The sequence below is a fragment of the Serinus canaria genome, chromosome 20, assembly GCF_022539315.1.
Source record: "Serinus canaria isolate serCan28SL12 chromosome 20, serCan2020, whole genome shotgun sequence".
Taxonomy (NCBI): domain Eukaryota; kingdom Metazoa; phylum Chordata; class Aves; order Passeriformes; family Fringillidae; genus Serinus; species Serinus canaria.
In genome coordinates this window covers 5566076-5588556 of record NC_066333.1, presented here as the reverse complement: position 1 = coordinate 5588556, position 22481 = coordinate 5566076, and the positions used below count along the sequence as shown (strand labels likewise).

The window sequence follows — 22481 nt, the reverse complement described above, 5'->3', positions numbered from 1 at the left end:
TTATACCTCCCATGAAGAGAGAGTCAGGAATGCTCAGCCTGGAGAAGAGACAGCCATGGAAGGGCCTCACTGCAACTGTAGAGGACTTGAAGGGTCCCATAGGAAAGATGGGGACAGAGTGTTCAACAAGGTCTGTGGTGAGAGGAGAAAGGGGGATGGCTTTCAGCTGCAGGAGGTCAATTTAGGTTTTATCTAAGAAAACTGGTATTTTACTAAGGGTGGTGAGGCACAGGCTCAGGCTGTGCACAGAGGCTGTGGATGCCCCATCCCTGGGAATATCCAAGGCCAGGCTGGATGAGGCTCCTAGCAACCTGGTCTTGATAAAAGTGCATCCCATCATCCCCAGCACCCACTTGGTAGGATGCTTAAATAAGCCAAATCACATTTTAGAAAGGACTTGGAGCAACTCCCACTTATATGCACAGGACTAGAGCAGACAAGAGACAACCTTGATTAAGGCACTGTTTATTATTGTTTTTTGTTCAGAACACTCAAAACCCCAGCATCTTCCATCAACCTTTACAAGTTGGTAGGCAGTTTCAGCTACCAAACTGCAGGTAGCTGGACTGTCTGGAACACTGGTCATACCAAAGGTAGTAATAGCTATGTCAAAGGCTCCTCAATAAATACAACAGTGAATAACCACCACCTTTAAAAAAGAGCCAGGCTTTAGAGGAGCTACAAACACCAGAAGAGACCCAGCTTTCAGGAATTTGTGTTTAGCAATTGGAGTTTTTGTAGAGTCAGAACTCCCTCTTACCCCCTTTGGCTTCCTGCTGAGGGTTGTCATGACCTCTATTACAAGTGCAAAATTCCCAAGCAGCAAACAGGGAGGGCGAGGTCACCTGGAGCATTTAGTCCTGGCAAAGAACACGCAGGAGAGCTCTGGGTCAGGTCTCCACAGGGATGGGGTTAGGAGGAGCCATCCCAGTCATCATCAGGCAGTGGAGATCTCCAGTGACTGTACTCCGGGGACACCAGAGCAGCGCTCCCCCTCCGTCCCACAGGAGGGAAGAACACCTCCACCAGCTCTGACAGCTGCTCATACCTGTGGGGGTAAGAAAGAAGTTACATTGGGGTAATTGGGTGTTTGTTTGATGCTTCTCTGCATCAAAGCTGGGTCATCCCAAAGATGCAGAGGAATGAACACTTTGCTTACGTTGACTTTTGGTTTTTTGTGAGCTCCTGGATCAGCTCTCCTTTGGGGTTTACTGTGAATATGCGGCTCTCTGGCAGCCCCACTTGCTGGTAAGCATAGACATCCTGCTCAAGGAAGGCCAGCATGGCATGAGAGCTGCAGCAAGGCACCACCACCCAGCCTGAGCCCTCCCTGCACACCTGGAGACACACTCACATTGGGCTTGTTCCCAAAGCCTGCATAGAAGGGAAACTTCGTAGCAAACAGTTTTCGGATGTCCATCAAGCAGGGGACCTTGAACACCTCTGGATTCTTCTCAATCACCTCCCTGCAGCACAAGAGACACGGTCACAGTAGCATCAGCTGGCCAGGACTGTGGGTACCAAAGCTGTCTGGGGCTCAGGGAAGTGATTTGAAGGGTAAGAGGTTTTGTGCATCAGAAGTTCATTGTGACGCTCCAGCAAGGTCAGGCAGCTCCCCTGCTGCCTCCCATGAAAGGCACTGTGCACCAAGGAGGGCAGAGCAGTTTAAGGCCAGGACAACCCTCAGGGTCAAGCTGGGGAAGGGGGGGGGAAGGGGGTGCTATCCCCAGGGATACAGGAAGTGCAGGAAAAGACAGTACCTGTGGAAAGCAGACAAGAGGCTACTGGGGGAAAGCAGCATGGGGCCCATGGGAAGGCCAAAGCCCTGCTCATTGACCCATTTGAGGTAGCCTTTGGTGATGTGGGCCATGCCAATAGCCCTGGCCGAGCAGTAGAGGAACTTGTAGCCATTCCTAGAGAGAAGACAGGGAGCCACTCTTAGCTGTGGTCTGGGCAAAGCATTCTCCTGCTCCAACGAGGAAGAGGTAGCAAAGTACCTGGCCTAAGACCAAATCTTATTCCAGTAAGCAAGGTAGTTCCACAAAGAACATGAATCCCTTATCTGGAAACCCCAACTAAGACAAATCCCCACCTGCCTCACACTGGGAGCCCCTGCACCACCCTCCATGCTCATCCCAGCAGCCACACACACACACCCAGACCAGCTGCACAGACCCATTGGTGCTCAGCGCCCTCACACAGCACTTTTATCCCACAGCACTGCCTGTCAACTGTGGAGGGCTGTACCCAGCCCTTGCAGATGCCTGGGCAGGAGACAGCTCGGCAGAGGAGGTACCAGGTGGCCAGAGGCAGCCAAGATGCCGGTCCCTGCAATCCCCGGGAGTGCATCCCTCCCATGCTCCTCCCAGTGCCAGAACGAGCCATCCACGGGCCCACAGTGCCTCTCAGTGGCCACAGGGGCCAGGCACCAAGCTAGAGACTCCACAGGGACTCACTGCTGGTGTCACCCCTCGCAGGTGAGTCCCCTGGGTTGCGGGAAGTGATCGCTGGGTGCCCAGAGAGGTTCCAGCACCACAGTGCTGGGGACCCCTGCGCCACCTCTCTCAGGTGTGACCTTAGGTGGTCTTGTCTCCTCTTCTGTTCAGCTATATCTCCATAGCGAAGCCTCCACTGACACACACTCCTTCCAGGGAAGGCAATGCCAGCATCTGCTCCCAGGGGACCCTCTGCTTTCATCCCTCAACATCACATAGGCAGCGCAGCCAACATCAGCCACCACTGACAGCAGATAGTGCAGCTATCTCGGCCTGTATCAGCAAGTAAGAAGCCCTGACTCTGACTCAATCAGCTTCCCACTTCCCCTTGAACTCAGCTGACCCAATACCTACAGGTGGATCTTGTGGAAGAGTTTAACAATCCCAGGGTGAGTCCAATCTTTACCCAGCTGTGGCAAGATGTGTCCAAGAGCATCCGATCTCAAAGGAAAGGAGGCTGGGTTAGTGCCATCATATGTGGTGAGCATCCACCCCCACCCCAGTCATGTTTGTGCTCCCTTCTGCCTGCTTATGCAAGCCTTTCAAGGAGAACTTTCCCCCAACAGGGGAAAACAAGGATTTTGGGGTGGGAGAAAGGCCTTTTACTTGGTGATGGTGCCATCAATGTCTGAGATCACCACTTTTTCGTTCCAGTTCCACAGGTAGATGGTGGCCTCACAGCGGCACGTACCCTGGTACTGAGTTGTCACGCTGAATGCCACCTCGTTGGGGCCATCCTGCAGGTTCAACCTTTCCTGGGGCAGAGGGGCACCAAAAGTGTTACACCAGCTCCAATTCACACCACTCCCAGGCTTGCCAGAGGCCAGACTGCCACCCACCCATGCCAGAGATCCCAAGACTCTACAAGGTGGCCAACAAGGTCAAAATATTTGGATGTCCTATGAAAACATGAGGTCAGGAGTAGAGAAATCCCTGTTTAAGGGTTGTCTCACCCCTGCACACATGGACAGTGAAGATGGAGGAATAAATACATACAATTTGTTCTGAAGAGAGACGCAGGGATTTCCTGAAGTTTGGCAGAGGTTTCTCAGGGAGAGCTTCTTCTGCCAACGTGTCCCCAGGTTGCTGGGGCTCACTGTCGCTGGGTGATTCCTTTTCCTCCTGCCTACACAAAGAGAAGGGGTCAGCCAGAGTCTTAAAAAGCTTTCTATCCTCTTTTATTAAGCAAACTTAAGAATAATTAGTCACATAGGAGAACAGGAGTATCCAGACTCCAGAAGGTGGCCCGGGAGGGAGGCACTCACCTCTGCTGAAGAAAGTCACGCCATAGTGTTCCCAGGCTGGCTTTCTCTGGCCTTGGCTGCTGCTGCTGCTGCAGGTAGAGAGGGGTGTGTTGGTTTTGGTTAATTTTCTTCAGTGACTTAAGTATGGGGCTGTGTTCTGGATTTGGGCTCAACACAGTGTTGGATAACAGAGATGTTTCTGTTATTGCTGAGCAGTGCCTGCACAGAGCTAAGAGCAAGAGCATGGGCTGCTTTGCTTTTCTTCCAGTTGGAACAGCAATGCCAAAAGATGTATCATTGCAGTCTCTGCCTTCACACGGACACTGCTGATGGAAAGGAAGCACAGCCTGATGCTGTGGTGGGGCAGAGAGACCAGCAAGCACAAGTGGTGCCCAGGGACCTGGCATGACAGGTACACAGCAGGAGGTCTCACTACTACAAGGTCCACATTTCTGCATTACCAGGTGCTGCTCTGCTACTCAGGCATTAACAGACCGAAGGGGACAGGTAGCAACGTTAAGAAGTCACCTCATCAGGTCCTGGATGTCCTCATAGTCAACCTCAGGCCATCCCTAGGACCCTGCTCCCACCCTGGCCAGTCAGCAGAATGATGTCTGTCCCCTAGGGATATGGTTGTCATATCCACCGCTGCAAACATACCTCCGCTGTTGGGGATTCTCTCCTCCTCCAGGAGAACCAATATCTTCTGTCTTTCTTGGACATGTTCTCCTTCACCAATTCATCAATGATGCTCTGTGAACATGGCAGAACATGGGATGAGGTCATTCTTCAGCCTAGGCCCTGCTGAGAATCATAGCCAGTAAATGTGTTGTACCACTGACCTCAGGAATGTTCCTCTGGAAAGCCTGCAGGGCCAGGACTATGGGACCAGCCACTGCCCAGTTGTAGTACCTGGAAAAAGCAAGAGGGATGAGTATATCATCATCCTGCAGCATGGCCAGGTCCCACAACTACTTTGGTGCAATCATGCTCTGAGATGGAGTCACATTCCTACAGGAGGGTTTCCACAGGGACAAAGGGGCCATGCTGTCCATTGTGGGATGAAGCAGCAGGAAAAGTAGGCCACTCACTTCTTGTTGATCATTATCACCAGGTTTGGGTCACTGATGAGCCTTGGATTTGCAGCAAACTGCTGGTAGGAGACCCTGTGTTCCATGAACTTCTCTGGTGGGACAGAGGCTGTGTCATGCCATTGGAGGATAGAAAGGATTTCAGGGCTGCAGATTGCCCCTCTCCTCCCACCTACCATGAGAGATCTCCGTGTTGCCCCTGAGGCCCCCACACAGTGACAGGGCAACTGTGGGCAGCGAGTCAGAGTCCACGGGGCTGTTGGCAGCTGAGGTGGATGGCAGCTGGGTACTCAGAGGGTTGTTGGGGTCTGTCACTGAACTCGAACTCTGCTCTGTGTCACTGCCAGCAAGGGAAGAAACAGTGGTGACATCAGAGAATAGCTTTAAACAATACCTCCATCCTTTATGCCATGGGAATTGCTCAAAAATGTCTGAGCTTGTCCAGCTGGGGCAACTCATACCTCTCGGCCAAATAGAGAATCACTGGCTTCTTGGTAGGATCGGAGAAGTCTTCCAGGTAAATGGCACTGGGACCCTTGAGAGGATTTTCAATGGATCCTCAATGCATAGATAGAAGAGAGAGAGCTTAGTTGAATCACCTTTCCAATCACTCCAGCATCTATTGATAAAGCCAGCAGCATTTTCCTCACATCCATGTACTGTACAAACAGGGCAGACATTTTCCTACTGGACAAACTGCTGAAAGTCAACAGCAACACAAGTTCCTCAAGACACTTGCACTAGCATGATCCTTAAATACACTGTGAAGGAGGGCACAGAAATGCTTCTCTATGATTTTCCCTGATTTGGCAAGCTTGGGATGAAGACACAAGTCAGGCCAGGTGCTTCCTGACACTTGAAATTAAGGTATGGCCTGTACTGCTGAAAAATCTTCTAAGTATGCAAAAGCAGAGACATTGAAGGATGGACTTCAGAGAACATAAGGCAAGAAAGCCTTCCTGGGAGCAGGGTGGTCACTGAAAGGTGGACACCTAAGGCATGTCTCTTCAAAGCAAAGGAGCTGGTAGCCCACAGAGAAGGCAAACCAAACACATCATACCTGGAAGTCATGGAATTACACTGAAGGGACAACCCAGAGGCTCGTCTGAGTCAGACACATCTGCAGGCTCAAACACCACTTCAAGCAGCACCAGTCACCCTCTCACCTTGCCTCCTCTGCCTCTCCAGCTGGGATGCAGGGCCTTCTGAGCCCACCTGCCTTGGAGCAGTGGCTCCCTCAAAGTGCTCCACATCTGGCTGCACCTCTGGCAAAGCATTCACATCTTCCTCCTGTTTCTCTTGTGGGACTGAGTAGGTCCCCAAAAATCTCTTTGATCTGACAGCATGGAGGACTTCCCTTAGCCTGGACATGCTGTCCCTAGCCTCAGGTGTAAGTATTCGCTTAGTTGCAGACACAGGTAAGGAACGGGGCATGTCCTGAGATTCTGCTGGGCTTAAAACCCCTCCTGGATGTTCAGAGGTGGCAACAAGAGGGGTTGCCTCATCCACTGTCGCTGAGATGGTGGTTGCTGCAGCACCAGTGCGCTTGGCTGGTTTAACTTGCACCAATTTATTCACCTCAAGGGAAGCAGAAGAACAGGTTTGAGGATGGGAAGTTGCCCAAAGCATCACACAGAAGAGGACAGCTTCTCTAAGGCTGCCTGGCCACAGCCTGCTCTGCTTTCTGCAGGTCTTTTGGACACCCATTCCCAAAAAAGAGCAAGAGCAGGGACTTACCTGAGGGAGCCTTCCCCAGATCCACTTCATGCGGGATTCAGCCCCTAGAGAAAAGCTTTCCCGTGGTTTGATCTGCAGTTCAGAATCACTTTTGTGAGATGACTGATGGCTCAGCATGCAGCTGCAGGAAGAGAAGGTGATGCGGGGCCTCGCCTACACTGCAGCCCCTTGCTCTCCTATCAGTGCAAGGACATTTAGGGCTAAGAACTCTGTAATGCTGGCTTCCCATAAAGTCACTTCTACCCTATAAGACTGTCACTCCTAAAGGATCAAGATCTGTGGAAGCTGAGGCCCAAGGAAGCAAAGTGCTATGCCAGCAGTTGCCCAGAGCACCTCATCAGCAGACAGCCCTGTGCACACAGGCTTCTCACACCTGTGACCATGGCCACAAGTGTCCTTTGTGGTCTCTGAGCTTTCCTCCAGCCACACCATATCAAGCTAGGAGAACTTTCCTCTCCTGACACCTCCAAGTCACTTTTCCATCCCTCCTTCCCTGCCATGGGGCACGTGCCCTGGTCTCATCAGAGCTGAGCAGAACACTTTGGCTCTGCCTGTTACCTGTCCACTTCCAGCAGGTCCCCATCGGAGTACGGGTATACATCTGGGGGCTCCGGCTCCAACAACCCAGTTACTTCAAGGGGACCAGCAAAGGATGAACTTGCTGCATCACTGCAAAGGAGGAAAGAGAGGGAACTTGTGCTTTTCTCAAGCAGCAGCCTCCTCTCCAGAAAGCTGGCAATACCCAGTTTCACCATTCTCCCTGGCCTTCTACTCCACAGGAGACTGGGCTCCAACTTGCACTTCCCCCCTGTTTCAGTACTGCTGGGCATCACCAAACGAAACCACAGGCTTGGCCTACTTTATCACCCTGCCCAGACCAAGCAGCTCACCTTGGGCCTGGCAGCTCTTTTTTGGTCTCATCATAGCTGTCAGAATCTGAGTCCAACACCTCCTTCTTCCTGGGCCTTCTCTTGCGTCGCCTCCTCTTGCGCAGGATCACTCCAGTGCTGGAGGCCTCCAGCCCATGGGAGGGTTGAGCAGCATCGTTTGAGCACCGCTCATTGCAGATGGGGGACGTGCAGAGGAAGAAGGGGATGCCACCCTGGAACAGGGATGGGGCAGAGCACATCAGCTCCCTCCAGCACATTCCTTTTCAGCCTAGCAGCTCCTTTCTCTCTATGGAACATACTATGGAACATCATAACCAACACCACCGAGCCCTCAGCTCAGGGGTGGTTTTATGGCCTGGCCTAAAAGGAAAAGATTTGTACCTACAACATGTGAATAAAAGAATATTAGGATGATTCAGCCACAAGCTAAAGACATCCTTAACATGGGCAACGAGAGACAGGCAGAAGATGGCACCACAAGACCAAAGTTACAAATGGGATTTGATTCCAGAGCCCTTTCCTACTTCCAAACCCAGCTCAAGCCAGCAGTGACCACAAGTATGCTTGAGAGAAGAGCTGCCAGGATTTCTGGAAGCTACAACTAGTCTCATCCCACTTCCCATTGGAGCGGGCAGCCTGCCACAGCATCTGTCTCATTCTCATCCCTGCCACAAGATCCCCTGAGAGGCCAAGCTCCAATATATCCACCTGTCTGGCCAGCAGCCATGCTCATTGATGGAGACCAGTCTGGGATGCAGATATTTGGTCTAATACTCCCTCAGGGTGCTCCACCACATGGGTTGCAAGGTCCTTTGAGCAGGAACCTTTCCAGACACAGAAAATATCAGATGGGACAATGGAGTCACTCTGGAGAAGAGCAGCATTCTAAACCTGGTCATTCTAACTCAACACTGCACTTCCAGGGAGTCACACCAGGACACAGACATGCAGCACCTCCTCATAACCAACCTCACGCTCCTCTAGCTCCTCGACAAAGAAGGCCTCTCCATTGTCTCCCAGCTTCATGTGCAGGTCGACAGGCTCTCCGTTGATTTCAATGTCAACCTAGTAAGGGACAGAAGCATCCTGTCCATCTGAACCCTCTCATCCACTGGAGCAAAAGGGCACTTCCAGGTGGAGGGGATGGGTTGAAGTTGCTCACAGGGCTGACAGCCACACAGCCTTTAAGGCAAGGGACCTCTCCCAATTTTCCTGGAGAGCACATTCCACCCTGGAAATGGATGGGCTCCATTTGGAGGCATCCCCCTAAAAAACTTGGCAACCCTTTTAGCGGGCTCTCATTCCCGTCAAACAAAGCTGTGACTTATAGAAGATCCTGGGTCTGGAGACTCTGGGAAGGAAGCATAGCCCCAGGGCAGGCATCACTTACCACCTTCTCCTTGGAGCGCAGCACCCCCAGCTTCCCAAAGCGCACATGAAACGGGGAGCACTTGAAGGAGTTGTCGGGCTGCCTCACCACGATCACATCGATGCAGCCCGACAGGGTGGCAGGGTTCAGGTCATGGTACAGCCTCTTCACTGTGACAAAGACGCTCTCAGCCAGATGCCCCACATAGTTCATGGTTTGAGACTGCAAGGAAGAGACACAAATAGAACCAGGTAGGAGAAGAGAACTGCAGCAACTAAAGGCAATGTGAGTTTAGTGTAGGAGAGTCATGTCATGGCTGAACACAGCCCCATCATAGGGACAGGCAAGTGTCTAGAGAAACTGAGACAAACACCTGAGGGCTTTGATGAAGATCAGCCACAGCCTCTGTGAGCACCAGAAACCAGGACAGAAGCCAGAGCATGAGTTATTACATACACCTCGGAGGAGAGATGTCCTTTCCATTGGGATACACCACCACAATTCCTCCTTGAGAGGGCAAATACAGCCTCACAGCAACACTGCAAAGTCAAGCTGTCAACATCCCATTCAAGCAAGAATTGGGCTGGCAGGAGACCTCCTGTCCTGAACTGTCCTTAGAAATTCCCAAAAAACTCATGGCAGAGAGGTGGGAAGTCTGAGCTACTCAATACATCACACACTCACTTCAAATAAAGTCCAAACCTAACATTTCACTCAGAAGGAAAGGCATCCCACTTAGGCATTGCAGAATTGGCCAGACATGGCTCCTGTACAAGCCAGTACTCCTGTGCTGGGCAGCACAGCCAGGAGATGATGTGGTGTCCCCAGGGACTCTCAGCACAGCACCCAGTGCACACTCAACCCAAAGGGCAGCTGGGGGGGTTGGTTCCTTACCCAAAGGGATGATGACAAGCATAGGCCACGTGACAAGCCCTCTGTCCCAGCAGGTATCCAGCCTCTCTGATCTGTTTTGCATAAGCTCAGCCCTGTCCCATTCCCAGACATCCCTCCTGGAAGGCAGTCTGAGCAGGCTGAAGTGGTTCCTGCTCCATGCCCTGTCCTCCACCTCTCCCTGGCAGCCAGGAGTAAGCCCAAATCCCAGATCTTCTCTGGAGGATGACAGCAGGGAAGTGCTAGCCAGCTCCCGAAGCTTCAGTGGATCCATCAGCTCTGCTGTGACCAGGGCTCGGATCACGGGGCCTCTCACCAACCTGCTGAGCCCAGCTTTCCCAGGCCTTGCTGCCAGGGCAGGCAGCCCTCCAGCTGCTTTCGCTGCTGTGCCGCAGGGCCTGGCAGCAAATGGGAGACAGCTCCTCTCTGCTCATGGGAGCAGTTTTGGAGAGGAGAAATGATCAGACTGACCCAGATGCTCCCCAGGTAGCACTTATGAGCTTCCAGTTGAGATACACACTGACACAGACCTGAAAAGTGCATAGGGAAAGTCCTGGGCAGAGAAATCCCACAGGATTTGGTGTGGGGGACTTGGAAATTATCCCCAGACATGATGCACTGAGCACCACCTTCATGGTGAACGCAGGGCACAAGAGCTCAACACAACACTGCAGCCACACAGCAAAACAAGTGCCAGGGCCATGTCCCCTCTGCAGAGCCACTGTCCCCCCTTGTCTCAATGGGCAGCTGCCCACTCCCCAAGCATCTCATTGCTGGGGACTGCATGGCTGTGGTACAGTTTTCAGCTCAGTGAATTTAATTCCCTGTAGGCCTCACCTGGCATGGTTGGAGGAAGGCAGGGAATGGAGAGAAAGAGGCTTTTCCCTGCAGGCCTTGGCCTCACCATGGATGGAGCAGGCCCGTCAGGGAGATGAAGGGTAGGTTATAGTCTGGGGAGACATTAATAGGCAGACAGGGCAAGAGAAATGGTCTTCAAGTCATATTCAATAAGTAAACCCTCTAGAGGAATGGGGCATCTCCAGCCCTCAGTCCCCAAACCTGCCAGGACCACAGCCCTCCACCATGCAGCTCTTATGGAGGATGAAGGGGACATTCCTCCCCTGCCGACAGCCCATATTAACCTCCAGACCCAAAGAGCCGCCCAAAATAAACCAGGTGCTTTGCTGACACTAGTCTGCTTTGCTCCTGAGCCACCCTGCCAGCAGCACCACATCCACACCCACAGCCGCGCTCCCATCCATCACACGCTGCAATCCAGCAGGGCCTTCTCCATTACCTGGGCAGCTGCTGTGCCTCAGCACCTCCTCGACTTCGGGGCAAAACTAAACGCCGGGGTTGCTCTGTGCCGGCAGCAGCACTCACCCTCAGCTCCTCCTCTCCCTGCTGCTTCCTTCCTCTCACCTGAGCGAGGGGAGGGCCCGTCCCCGAGCAGCCCCGGGCTGCACACCCTGCCTCCCGCCGGGCCTCTGAGGGCCCCGGCCGGCCGGGCTGGCTCTGCGGTGGCACCGGCGCCCGGGGCGAGTCCCGCAGCCCCTTTGCTCCCGCAGCCCCGGGCACAGCTGCCTTGTGCCCGTGGAGACCCTTCCTTCTCCAAGCCACTGTCCTGCAAGGACACGGTGAAGCCTTAATGAGACATAAAGGGTGGCCAAACCCCAGGGGCTCCTCTGCCCTGCATCATCTCCATGGGGATGGGAAAAGAGGGCATGGTGAAAGGAGAGCACATAAAGCAGACACTTTAGGAAAATTGATGCTCTCCAGATCTCAGGGAACCTGAGAGCAGTGGGGAAGTGATGTGGGAATAGCTTCAGGTGAGAAACTGAGGTGGTGGGGCTTTTTTGTGGCCCCCAAAAAGTGGATTGACTCCCACCATACTATAACTCCAGGGCAGGGATGTGGCTGGTGTGGACTCTGTCCTATATTTACCTGACTTCTGTGCTGGTGATTCCCCAGCAGCCTCTCTGCTGGGTTTTGGAGTGATGGGGATTGAGTGGTGGCACTTTAGGGATGGAGGCTCTCCAACACATCACTCATGGAGCTGACATTGTGCTGTGAGAGCAGGGAAGCAGCAAACATCAAGGATGGCTGCTTAGGACATCTTTAGACCCTGAGAAGAAGGATCCAAAGCTTATTGGTCCCAGATGATGGGTTGATCTACAGAAATGCCACAGCTCATTCCCAGGCAAGCCCTCTTAGCACCCAGAACCTCACTTTCCTCAGTTATGCTGATGACAACTGGAGGCACAGACATCCCCCCTGTGCCTGTCCAGTGCCAAGCATGGCCTGGGCACAAGATCCCAGTCTCAACACAGGAACTTTCCTGAAGGCTGTGGCAAATCTGCTGAGGAATGAAGCTTATTTTCCAGCTGCTTAGTCTTCTGAGAGCTCTGTCCCTCAGCGAAATTGGACTGAAAGCAGCTATTATGGATGGCCCAGCATGGCTGCAGTCCCTGAGGAGGGTGGGCTGGCACTGCAGGGCAGGCAGCTGCCACCAAACCCCACAGCCCATGGCCAGGTCACTGGGAACTTCTGCCCAGCTGAGGAGGAATCTGCTGGAACCTCCATCAATACACCTTGGGTATGTCATTTCAGGTGTTGTCCTTAGACTGGTGCTTGCTGATTCCACTGGAGTGGGTCTCACCCAGGGCACGGGGTTACATCCTGCAAGCCTTGAGGATGTAACACAAACCTCAGGGCTGGAACACAAAAACAAGGACAGATTTGGATGCAGATTTTGATGCAGATGCCTGGTAACCGGGGGGACTGCAAATGCCTGGTAACTGGTAAAAAATTCTGCAGAGGATATTCATCAAAGGACATCTGAGCACAGGATACCATTTCTTCCTCAGCCAGCTGAGTGCATCCGCAGCTGAACATTGAGAAGGAACAAAATGCTAGCAGGAGCAAGCAGGCAGCTCAGTCTTGCTGTGGCTCCAAGCCTCCACCCTCTGGACACAGGAATGAGCTCCTGGCACTTGGGGATCCTGCAGAAGTACAGACTCCATCACTTACCTCCAATGCTCCTTGCCCAGCTGGTTTTCCCACCAATCTGTACTCCTGGTTCCTGACACACCAACCTTTGCTTGTGCCCCCATGCCCCTGCAGCAGATCTCCAGCTGTGCCACAGCTGCTCTGAGTGATGGCTCAGAGGGTTTCCTGAGATACTGGCAAAATCCAGGCAGCAGCCAGGCAGGCTGAGACACAGCTGTAAGGATGCCTTTTCCTGAATGCTGTGCACTGAACAGGATGCTGCAGGCACCACAGGTCTGGTGAGGGCTGGGGGACAGAGCCATGGGGCTGGGTGACAGCAGTCAATCAACCCATCAGGCCCAAGGTCCTTGTGCCAGGCAGCTCCCAGGAGCAGCTGCCTGCTGCTGGCAGGGTTTTCATCCCTGACTGACATTCCTCTGCTGAGATCTTCCAGGGAATCCCTGCCAGACACTGGGATGTGAAAGGGCTTTCTCATTATCATGGCCTCTTCTCCCAGCAGCAAGAATCAGCGATTTAAGAGGAGGGGGACCTTCAGAAAGGTTGGCAGAGCTTCCTGACCCTCAGCTGACTGGGCTGGGGCTCTAATTTCCTTTCCTGGATGAACAAAGAGCTCCAGAGGCTTGTGAAAGGAGTGATTCAGCAAAACAGGATGAGAGGAAAGGCAGAAACACCAAGTCAGCACAGCTGGATGGGGTCAAATTCCTGTCCTGTGAAAGCCATGGGGAGTGAAGCTCAGGTGTCCTACTCCCTCAGGCATAGGGACAACTCCTGAAAGTCCAGCTGTTCTGGATACCAGCCCTGGAGTCAGGAACACAACAGGAAAACAGTGTTGTTTGTTTTGTTTTTTCATTCCCATTCCCAGAAAGATCAAGTCAGACTGGCCTGGCATGCGATGGAGTGGGTGGGAAAGCCATTTTGCCTGAAGAGGAGGAAATGCCATCCTCAGTCCCCAATCACAAGCATTGAAAAAGCTGAATTACAGCAGTAGGACTGGCTGAAACCATCCATTCTGGTTTAAAAACATGCTCTGCTGATTTGGCTCTTAGTTTCTGACCTGTTGGAAGTTCACATTTCTTCTGTAAACACAAAGGGTTCAAGCTTACTTAATAAAAAAACCCCAGAAAGCTGCAATTCCCACACAGTTGTATCGCTCCAAGAACCAGGGCTTGCAGAGAAATCCAGCAATGCCCTCAAACTGGGAGAGCTGAGAGCCCTGAGCAGAACATGGTCCTGAAAAATGAAGTCTCTGAACTGAGAGTCCTCAGCTTTTGTGCCCCAACTCCCAACAATCCAGCCAGGACACACACTCTAAAGCCAATAGCTTTAGATAAGAGATATATTTACATCAATGTAACTGTGAGCAGACTCTGACCATCAGCTCCGAATCCAGGAAAAGTGAGATAATGTGCACATTTAGGCAACTGGAAAATCTTTTATCTTTTGTCCAAAGCTGGTGTCTGATTTCAAGACAAGATCTTTCCAAGACACACTTTATTTAAAGGAAATAGTTGGTGCTCGGTTCGATTCCTGACCTGCTCACAGCAGGCTGGGAGTGACGCTGCCAAAGCCTTGGGGAGCAGCGGTTTGGGCACCGCAAGCGCCTCTCCAGTCCGGGGAGTGCCGGGGGGCCAGACAGCAGCTCTGGGGTCCGGCTCACCCCGTGGCTGGACCCCTGAGCCCCCCACAGCAGCCCCCGTCCCTTACCGGGTGGCACAGTCCCACCTGCCCGGGGGACAGCGGCCGGGAAAGGGAAGAGGCTGGGGGCTTCCAGCCACCCAACCATCCACGCCGAGTCCGCCGCCTCGGACACCGTGCGGGGCTGCCAGCCCCGAGCGGCCCGCGGTTCTTGACAGTGCTAATGGAGACCGCGGACCGACCGGACTCATCGCCCTCCTCCGGTTTCACCGGAGCCCCGCGCCGCCGGGCCGGTTCCGCTCCGTGCGGGGAGCGGCAGAGCGGCGGGGACAGCGGGGTCCGGTGTGCACCGCGCCGTGCCCGGCCCCGGCGGTGGCCGCACGCTCCTCATCACCGTCCCTCCCCGTGTTCGGGGCTGCTCCCCGCTCCGCGCACCCCACGGGCGCTCGGGGGGCTGCTGAGAGCACTCGGGGACAAAGCCCCGGTGCAAGCGCTCCCCGCACGCTCCGGTGCCCGGTCCCGGTCCAGATCCCAGTCCTGGTGCCCTGTCCCGATCCCTGTCCAGATCCCAGACCCGGTGACTGATCCCGGTCCAGATCCCAATCTCGGTGCCCAGTCCCGATCCCTGTCCCGACCCCAGATCCGGTGACCAATCCCAATCCCGATCCCGGTCCAGATGCCAGATCCCAGATCCCGGTACCGGTGCCGGTCCCGGGACTGCCCCGACCCACCCGGGTGTCCCCGCGCGCACGCGCGCTCCGGCCGGCTGCGGTGACGTCAGCGCCCCCCCGCCCGGCGATGGAGCCCGGCTGATGCCGGTGTGTGTCGCGCCCGCCCGCCCCGCGCTCCCCCCGCCGATGCCTGCGCTCGGCGGCGCCCGCCCGCCCCGCTGCGCCGCCCGCCCCGCGCTCGGGGCCGGGGCCTCCGCCGGACCGCACCGGGCCGGACCGCCCCGCACCGAGCCCCGCCGAGCTGCCACGGACCTGCCGCGGGTGAGTGCCCAGCGCTCGGCGCAGCGGGGAGAGTCCCACGCCCCGCGCTTCGCTCTCGCCCGCACCCGCTGCCCCCGGTAGCGCAGAGCCCCGGCAGGTGCGCGGCAGCGGGGCCGAGGCGGTCGCAGGTCCCCCGTCCCCGTGCGAGTGCCCACCCGAGGGTCGGAACACGCGTGGACCCCCCCGCCCCGCCGCCGCCCCGGTGCGCCCAGCCCTGTCCTGCCGCTGGCCGGGGAGCGGCGGGGCCGCTCTGCCGGGGCTCGCCAGCAATTAAAATTGAAATAAACCCAGTTAAAAATCGGGTCCCGCCGTGCTGGAAGCTTTGCGTGAGCGCCCGACTGCGTGGGGCGGCCCGGGACCCACTCGGCTGCGTGGGGCGGCTCGGAACCCCTCTCCCCCGGCGTGGTCTGGGTTGTTTTTCTTTTAGTCTGGGTTTTTAGAGGAAGAAAAGTGCTTTTTTTCTAGTCCTCGTTGGCTGCTCGCTCTATGGCAGGGGGGCAGCAGACCCCACTCGTGTCGCAGGTGGGGCTTGGAGGGTTGGTCACAGTGGGGATCTTTAGAGCTCTTGGTGTTGCGGCAGTGCCAGGTTTAAAGTGCCGGTGCTTGGAACAAACCGGGATGTGAGCAGACGGCATCTCCCTGCTCACAGGTAGGAAAGCTGAGCGGCCGCTAAGTGTCGAGCCCGAGGCCGCACAGAAAATCTGCGGCGGAGCCGGGACTAAACCCCAGATTTCCCGTTCGGTGTTTTTCTTGCCTGGCTGGGGACAGTGGTTTAACCTCACCCTCTCGGGCTGCCGGGGTAAAGTCCTGCCCGGGCTATGCCAGCTCCTAGCCAGGGCTCCTGCGGTGGCAGCCGGGCGTGTGGCCAGGTGCCAGCAGAACGAGGCCTCTGTGCTGCGAGAGGTGAGATGTCCCTTGGGATGGGATGTGGGTCCAAGGTGGAGACTGGGCTTGTGACTCTTGGATGTCACATTGGCTTGGCACGCTGGCCTGTGTGAGAAGTGGCCCCATCCTGCTGCTCAGGGCACGCTTTGTCTTTGTCTGCGCCCCCAAATCTCAGACAATATAGTTTTTCAAAGGAGTTCTCTGCTACTCTGATTACCTGATGGGAAAGTTTTGAGGGAGTGGTAGGTGATGTGTCTGTAAGGCCATGTGACGTACCTAGAAAACTTCATATACAAGCCTTTCTTGATCTGATTTTTCCCATTTCTGCCCACTAAAGGCATGAACTCTGCCCAGCCATGGGATTACTCTCTGCACAGTGCTGTAGGGTGGCTCCAGTAGAACAGGGAGGGTTTCCCTCATCTTCTCCCTGACCACCTACTCTGGCTGCAGTCCCCAAGCAAGGATCGTAGTGTCCTGAGGAACACTTCTCCATGGATAGGAAGCCAGAAGTTTATTTCATTATCTGGAACAGCTTATTCTAAACTAATCTCTCTTTAAGAGATGAAGAGGAAGGGAAAACCACCCAGATGCTCAGATGCATTTTATTTACCGTAAAAGAAAACAGCAATTTAATGATAACTCCTATTAACTAGGTTGGGTCTGTGACCTTGATGTATTTTGCAATGTAGCTGAGAAGAGGGAGCAGACTGTTCCAGTCTGTTTATTGTTTCCTCTTAGTGCATCCCAGTAACTCGCAGCACACGGATACCCACACAGTTCTGGAGTCCTGACCCACCTTTGAGGGTGGGAAAGAGGAGGCTGTTGGATATGATTTGCTTCAGATACAGCCTAATCTGTAGCTGGTGTTAATTATATTATAGATGGGTTGGGCTTTAGCATAGGTTTTTCTGACAGGGCTCAGCCTCCGCAATTCTTGCTACTGTAGAAAAGCTGTAGTAACTTGAAGCCCTGAAGTCACTCGTGGGAGCACATCCCCATCAATAAATTCCTTGTTGTAAAGCCAAGTGAAACCAGCCCCATGGGGACTGCTGGCTTTCATCAGGGAGGCACAGGGATGGATGCAGGTGGTGCTGACAGCCTGGAGCAGGGTAGCCTGGAGCAGGTGAGCCAGGCTGGTACTGAGAGCCATCTGGGTTGTCAGTGTGGGGAGATTTCAACAGCAGTGTGGCTCCAGTTCTCCTTTATATGTGTCTCCTTGCTCTGCAGGGTTTTTCTTCTATTTAGACCTCCCTCCTGCTCCTCCTCTCCAAAAAGGTTGTCCCCTGGAGTATGAGAGCTTTTCCCTCTGCTTTGGTTACTATGGTGCTACTGTGTAAAAACAGCTCGTCTTGTAGCTCCTGGAATTATCTGCACCTTGGGTTTGCAGTCCAGCCCTGGGACACAGGTCTGTGTCCATCCCTTGTCCAGCCTTTCCCTGTCTGTGTGATGGGACAGGTCTGAAGGCAGCGTTGTCTGCAGGGCACGGCTGTGCCTTGATCTCACGGCACCTCCCCCAGGTTTCTGGGCACCTGGATTCCGCTGCTTTGTGCCAGGCTGCCACACAGGTGCGTCTCTTGCTATTCCTGAATGTGGGACAGTATCTGGGCTGTCATGAGCCCTGCAAGACCTGCTCACATTCATCCCCTCCAGGGACTGGGCTGATAGCAGACAGGGTATCAGCTCCCCCTGAAAACTATTGGGAATGGAGACAAACAACTGGGAGTCTGTAGAAGCCTGTGCAAACAAAAGGCAGAAGGTGGGAGCAGACATCTCTCCCCATCCTGCTCAGCCCTCCCAGCTTGTGCAAGTTAACCCCCACAGGGCTGGCTTGTTGCTGCCCACTTTGCTGCAATGGATCCCTTGCTTCCCTTGCCTGATATTATTATTCCTTTCTGGTTTTCCACCTGATTTGCATGTAAAAAAGCATGAGGGAGGTTACCCCATGGAGAGGTCCTTGGTTTGCTCACAGCTAATGTAAATTATCATCACCCTCATTCTTGTGGGGGGGGGGCCACCCTGGAATAGAGGGATTTTGTTGGGATTGCAGAGCCAGGTCCAGGTTCCCCCACCCTGCTCATCCTAAGGGTGATTTGCCCCTTGCAGACACAGAATCATGCTGAGTTGTCTATCTCTTTGCATTAACTACATAAGAGGTCAGGAGGATTATGTCAGTAACTAAAACACCTGCTCCAGGTGGAATGAGTCTAGTCCTGCTATGGAGGCTGTTTAGGAGAAGATCCTGCTTGCTCTTGCCTGATGGTCTTTGTGGTGAAGGTCAGCAGCTTCTCTCCCTCTGGCAGCTGTGATGGCTCTTCTGCTTTGTTAAGTAGGAGTGGGGTGATGCTTCTAATTATAAAGGAAGAAGTCTTGTACTTCTCCCCTCCTTTGTTTGCTTTTTCTCTTTCTGTTTTTTTTCTCTTGACAAATGTTCTAAATAACAATGCTTAAAATGCAAATGGGGTGAGCTTGCTGAAGTGCCGGGGAAGGCCTGCTTGGGGTGGACTGTGGTGGAGCTCAGGAGCTGGTGATGACACATGGCACAAGAGCAGAGCCCAGGCAGGGGCTGGGTTGTCACCAGAGCAGTCACAGCCATGGCAGCCGTGGCTCATCTCCACGTGGAGGATGCTCTCATGTGCTTCAAAGGCTTTGTGGTTTCTCTTTCCTCTCCCCATACAGAGGGGCACTGTGAGGGGGCCCTCTCCTTGTTCTACAGGCACAATAAGGGGACACTTAACTGGACTCCCTTTTATCTGTGTGCTCTTCACCCCTTATTTCTACCTTTTTTTTTGGTTATTTTTTTTTAAATTAGAAATAGAAAAATTGGCAATGAACCTTCTAAACTGTGTGTCCATTTGCAGTCATGGCATCTATAAGGTTCCTCCTACTGCAGGCGAGTGCTGCCCTTGCTGTTCCAGCCAGGTCCCTCATGTGTTTTAGCATTTGCTTGGGGGAAAAAAAATGAAATAAAATAACATGGTGTTGGAGGTTGCAAAAGTTTCCATTATAGCTCCACCCACCCTCCTGCCCAGTAATGCTCAGAAAATTCAGTCTGGGTGATGGGGCTTCCCTGCCTGCTTTGCTGCTGGGCTGCTTGGGGGAAAGGGGAACAGCTTTTTCTTTTCATAATTTAATTTTAATACAGAGATGCTTGAGAGCCATGTCAGGAATAGGGTGGGGAATGAGCTCTGATGCCTGGCTTCTCAGTGAAGAGCCTGGGTGGCACAGGTTTAAAGTGTGAGCACTCAAAAATTCACTGAGCAACCGGCAGATGGATCAGTAGAAAGGGGCTTCCAGGGGGGCTCTCTGCTATTTGTGTCGGTGTTGTTTAACTCTTCTTCTCCTGAAGGAGTGCCTTGATGTTGTTTTCAGGCTGATTTTGTCCCACTGGTGTAAAGGCATCAGTTTGCTCCTCTGGGAAGGGTAAGAAGGGAGTCAGTTGCTCCTGGAACATGGCTTGGTGTGCGGGATGCTTGCAAATGCTCTGCTCTCATGCCTCAATAAATAAAGAGGTTTTCATGGGACTTATAAAAAACTTCTCTTTTGGAAATAGGTCAAGCAAATATTTATTTCCCTAAGGTGTCATGCCAGTGTTACACAAATACTTGAATGGGTAGTCATTTTATTTTTCACTGCTTTGTTTCTTCCTAAGCACATTCAGTTCTTTTTTTTTTTTTTCCAGTGGTGTAGGGACACACATTAATAATTGTATGTAATCAGTCCTGTCCCTCTCTCCATCTGGAAGTCTGTGCATCATCTGTGGGCTTGTGCTCTACAATTGCAGTGCTGTAAACTGGAAGCTGTGACACTTTTTTCTTTACATCCAGATGCTTCTTTGCTGTGAGAATATTTTTGTTTTCCAAAAGAGTTTCAGGTCAGTGGTGGGCCAGCTGCTGCAATGAATTTAAAAACAAAACTCCCAGAATACAGCAAAGCTCAACAAAGTGGCCATTCTGGTGTCTTGCTTTCCTGTCCTAAAGCCTCAGCCGTGGTTTTGCTGGTGTCCTTTTGGAGAGTAAGTCCAATGCTTGGGTTATCCCACAGATAGAGAGTGCAGTTACTGCCAAAAGCTTGACAGCCCTGCTGTCTGGTGGAGCTCCCATCTTCCCCAGATAAGCAGGAATCAGTTGGTATCTGTCTTTAAAGAGGGATTGAAACTTCTTGCCTGCTCTTAAAATGGTAAAAGTAAAGAGTTTAGTTAAGAGGACCAAAATTAGGCTTGAAGTCTTGGATACTTGATCTTAGAGCTCTTCATCTCCAGATGTCCTCAGTGTAGGGTAGCAAGGGGCTGTGCTGGAGTGCACTGGAGTACTTGGAGTACTCCACTTTGTGCAGGAGGATGTTTGAGATGGGCTTGTCTTGGATGCTTTTGGATGTGTACCATATTTAATGAACTGAAGTCTTGGGTCTCTGTGTGAAGGATCCAAATGGACTCCTGGCTCCTGCTGCTTGTACTCAGGGCAGGCTTCACTGGTGGAGACCCTCCTGGTGCCTCCAGGTCCTGCCTTGGGGCTTGGGAAGCACAAGGATCATTCCAGCTTCCAATGATGGAAAGCACTGGGCTTTCTCTTACAGCTTGCAGCCTTGCAGAGGTGGTCCCCTCTCAAGCAGCACCTTGAGCAGGTGGCTTTGGAGGCCTTGAAAGGGTGAATGTGATGCCATTTTTCACAGCCCTGCTAAGACAGGTGTTTACACTTTGCATTAAAGGTTAATTGGTTCTTACATTGTTTCCTGGGTGTGGGGTGGCTCTTGGAGACAGATGAGCCTGACCTGTGCAAGCCTGCTGTGTGCTGTGCTTTGATTTGTTAAACAGGATGTAAAAGCAGCTCCCCTTCTGAAATGTATCCTGCTCTTTCTTTTTTTGCTAGGAATCATTTCCACGTCAGAAAACATTTAAGAGAAGGGGAGTGTCTCTGTTTTACAGAGGCAGAGCTGTCTTTAACCCAAAAATCCAAGCACAGACCCCCTCAGCTGTGCTGGCACAGGGGAGGCAGGCTGTGGTCTGGGCTGTGAGCAAGCAAATGATGTGAATATTTCATTTAGATCATAATCCACCTGTTGGGCTTTGCTCCCCCAGCCCTGCGTGCACTGGGAAGTGCAGCAGATGTTTTAAATGGCAGCCAGCACTCCCTGCTCCAGTGTCTGGCATCTCCATGTTGCTTTACAGGCAGCAAAGCCAGAGAGAGACTGAGGATGAAGTAGAACTGCTGCAGGTTTGCAGGTCCTTTGTTTTTAGTTGTTTTCTCTCTGTTGTTCTGTCTGCTTTGGTGGTGTGGTGTTGTCCTGCTCTGCCAGCCTGTGCTGAGCTGTGGCTGCTCTGCCATGTGCCAGCATAATTTCTGGAATTTTTGGAATTTTTGCCCTGGGAACACAGTACTGCTGATTAGGGCTCTAGAAATGAAGGTTCTGTGGAGGAGGTATCATTTGAGTTGGTGTACTGGGGGTTAATTTTACAAAACCCCTCTCCTGTGAGCAATCACTGAGTGTGTCCACCTGCTCCTAAGTCTTTTCCAAGCTCCTTTTGCTCCTCTATGCTCTCCTGATTTTCCTGGCATCTTTCTTTTTCTTTGTCAGTTCTTTAGATCTGTTTTTTCAGTTTTATTTTCAGCTGTGGTCTCACCTGTGTGTTTCCCTTGTTTCCCTTTGGAGTTGCAGGACATTGTTTTTCTTGTAAAACAGGATTTAGGTCTCTGAGCAGCTTGTGGGTGCTGAGCAGTTTGTGGCAAGCAGGAGATTGGGGTGTTCAAAGCAATTTTAAAGCCTTGGTGCTCCTACTATGATCTTCTCTGACACCTAGGATAGGTTTTGATTGTTTGTTTTTTTGGGCTTTTTGATTTTTTTTTTTTTTATTTTTCAAGGGGATGGTTGGAACGGAGAGGGTGGGGGTGAGGAACAGCCCTTGCTTTTAGGGGTAACCACAAATAAACAGCATTGACAGACAAACACTGCATCCCTTGTGTGCTCAAAGCTCTGCTGTTGACCATGTTGTTGTGCCTGTCCAGGTGAAATGAGATGGTAAATAGTATTTGAGATGCAGAAGTGAAATTTGGGATCTCTCTGCTGAGTATCTCTGAAAAAAGGGTTTCCATAGGGAAGACCTGAGAGCAGGATAAGGTGGTCCCTGCTGCTGGGTGTTATTGGGCTGGGGTTACTCTGTCCCTTGTGCTCTCCTGGTGTGAGGATGAAGCCACCCAGTCCCCCAGAGCTGCTCAAGGGGCAGGGACATCATTCCTGCCTCTGTGTGGG

General features: G+C 52.8%; 2 protein-coding genes across 3 annotated transcripts in view; one reads left to right on the top strand and one right to left on the bottom strand.

Moving 5' to 3' along the window:
• Positions 1–449: 449 nt before the first annotated feature.
• LOC103818791 (phosphatidate phosphatase LPIN3) lies at positions 450–11138 on the bottom strand. 2 transcript variants are annotated; one of them, XM_018917202.3, is made up of 20 exons: positions 11015–11138; positions 8848–9048; positions 8427–8522; positions 7458–7669; positions 7126–7236; positions 6568–6688; positions 5997–6408; positions 5292–5388; positions 5007–5170; positions 4831–4924; positions 4582–4651; positions 4400–4492; positions 3761–3828; positions 3492–3621; positions 3102–3250; positions 2850–2936; positions 1761–1913; positions 1355–1466; positions 1160–1263; positions 450–1048 (listed from the first exon to the last, which is right to left on the bottom strand). In XM_018917202.3, the coding sequence occupies exons 2-20, from the start codon at positions 9037–9039 to the stop codon at positions 913–915; spliced, it is 2601 nt and encodes an 866-aa protein (XP_018772747.1). In that variant the 5' UTR covers positions 9040–9048; positions 11015–11138; the 3' UTR covers positions 450–912. The 2 variants fall into 2 exon arrangements, with proteins under 2 accessions (XP_018772747.1, XP_030088633.1); XM_030232773.2 differs by lacking the exon at positions 8427–8522.
• A 4139-nt stretch (positions 11139–15277) lies between these two features.
• Positions 15278–22481, top strand: part of ZHX3 (zinc fingers and homeoboxes 3) — a 41948-nt gene continuing 34744 nt past the window's right edge. The window contains exon 1 of the mRNA XM_030233130.2: positions 15278–15353. The gene's annotated coding sequence lies outside the window, so the exon portion shown is untranslated. The remainder of the gene's footprint in view (positions 15354–22481) is intronic.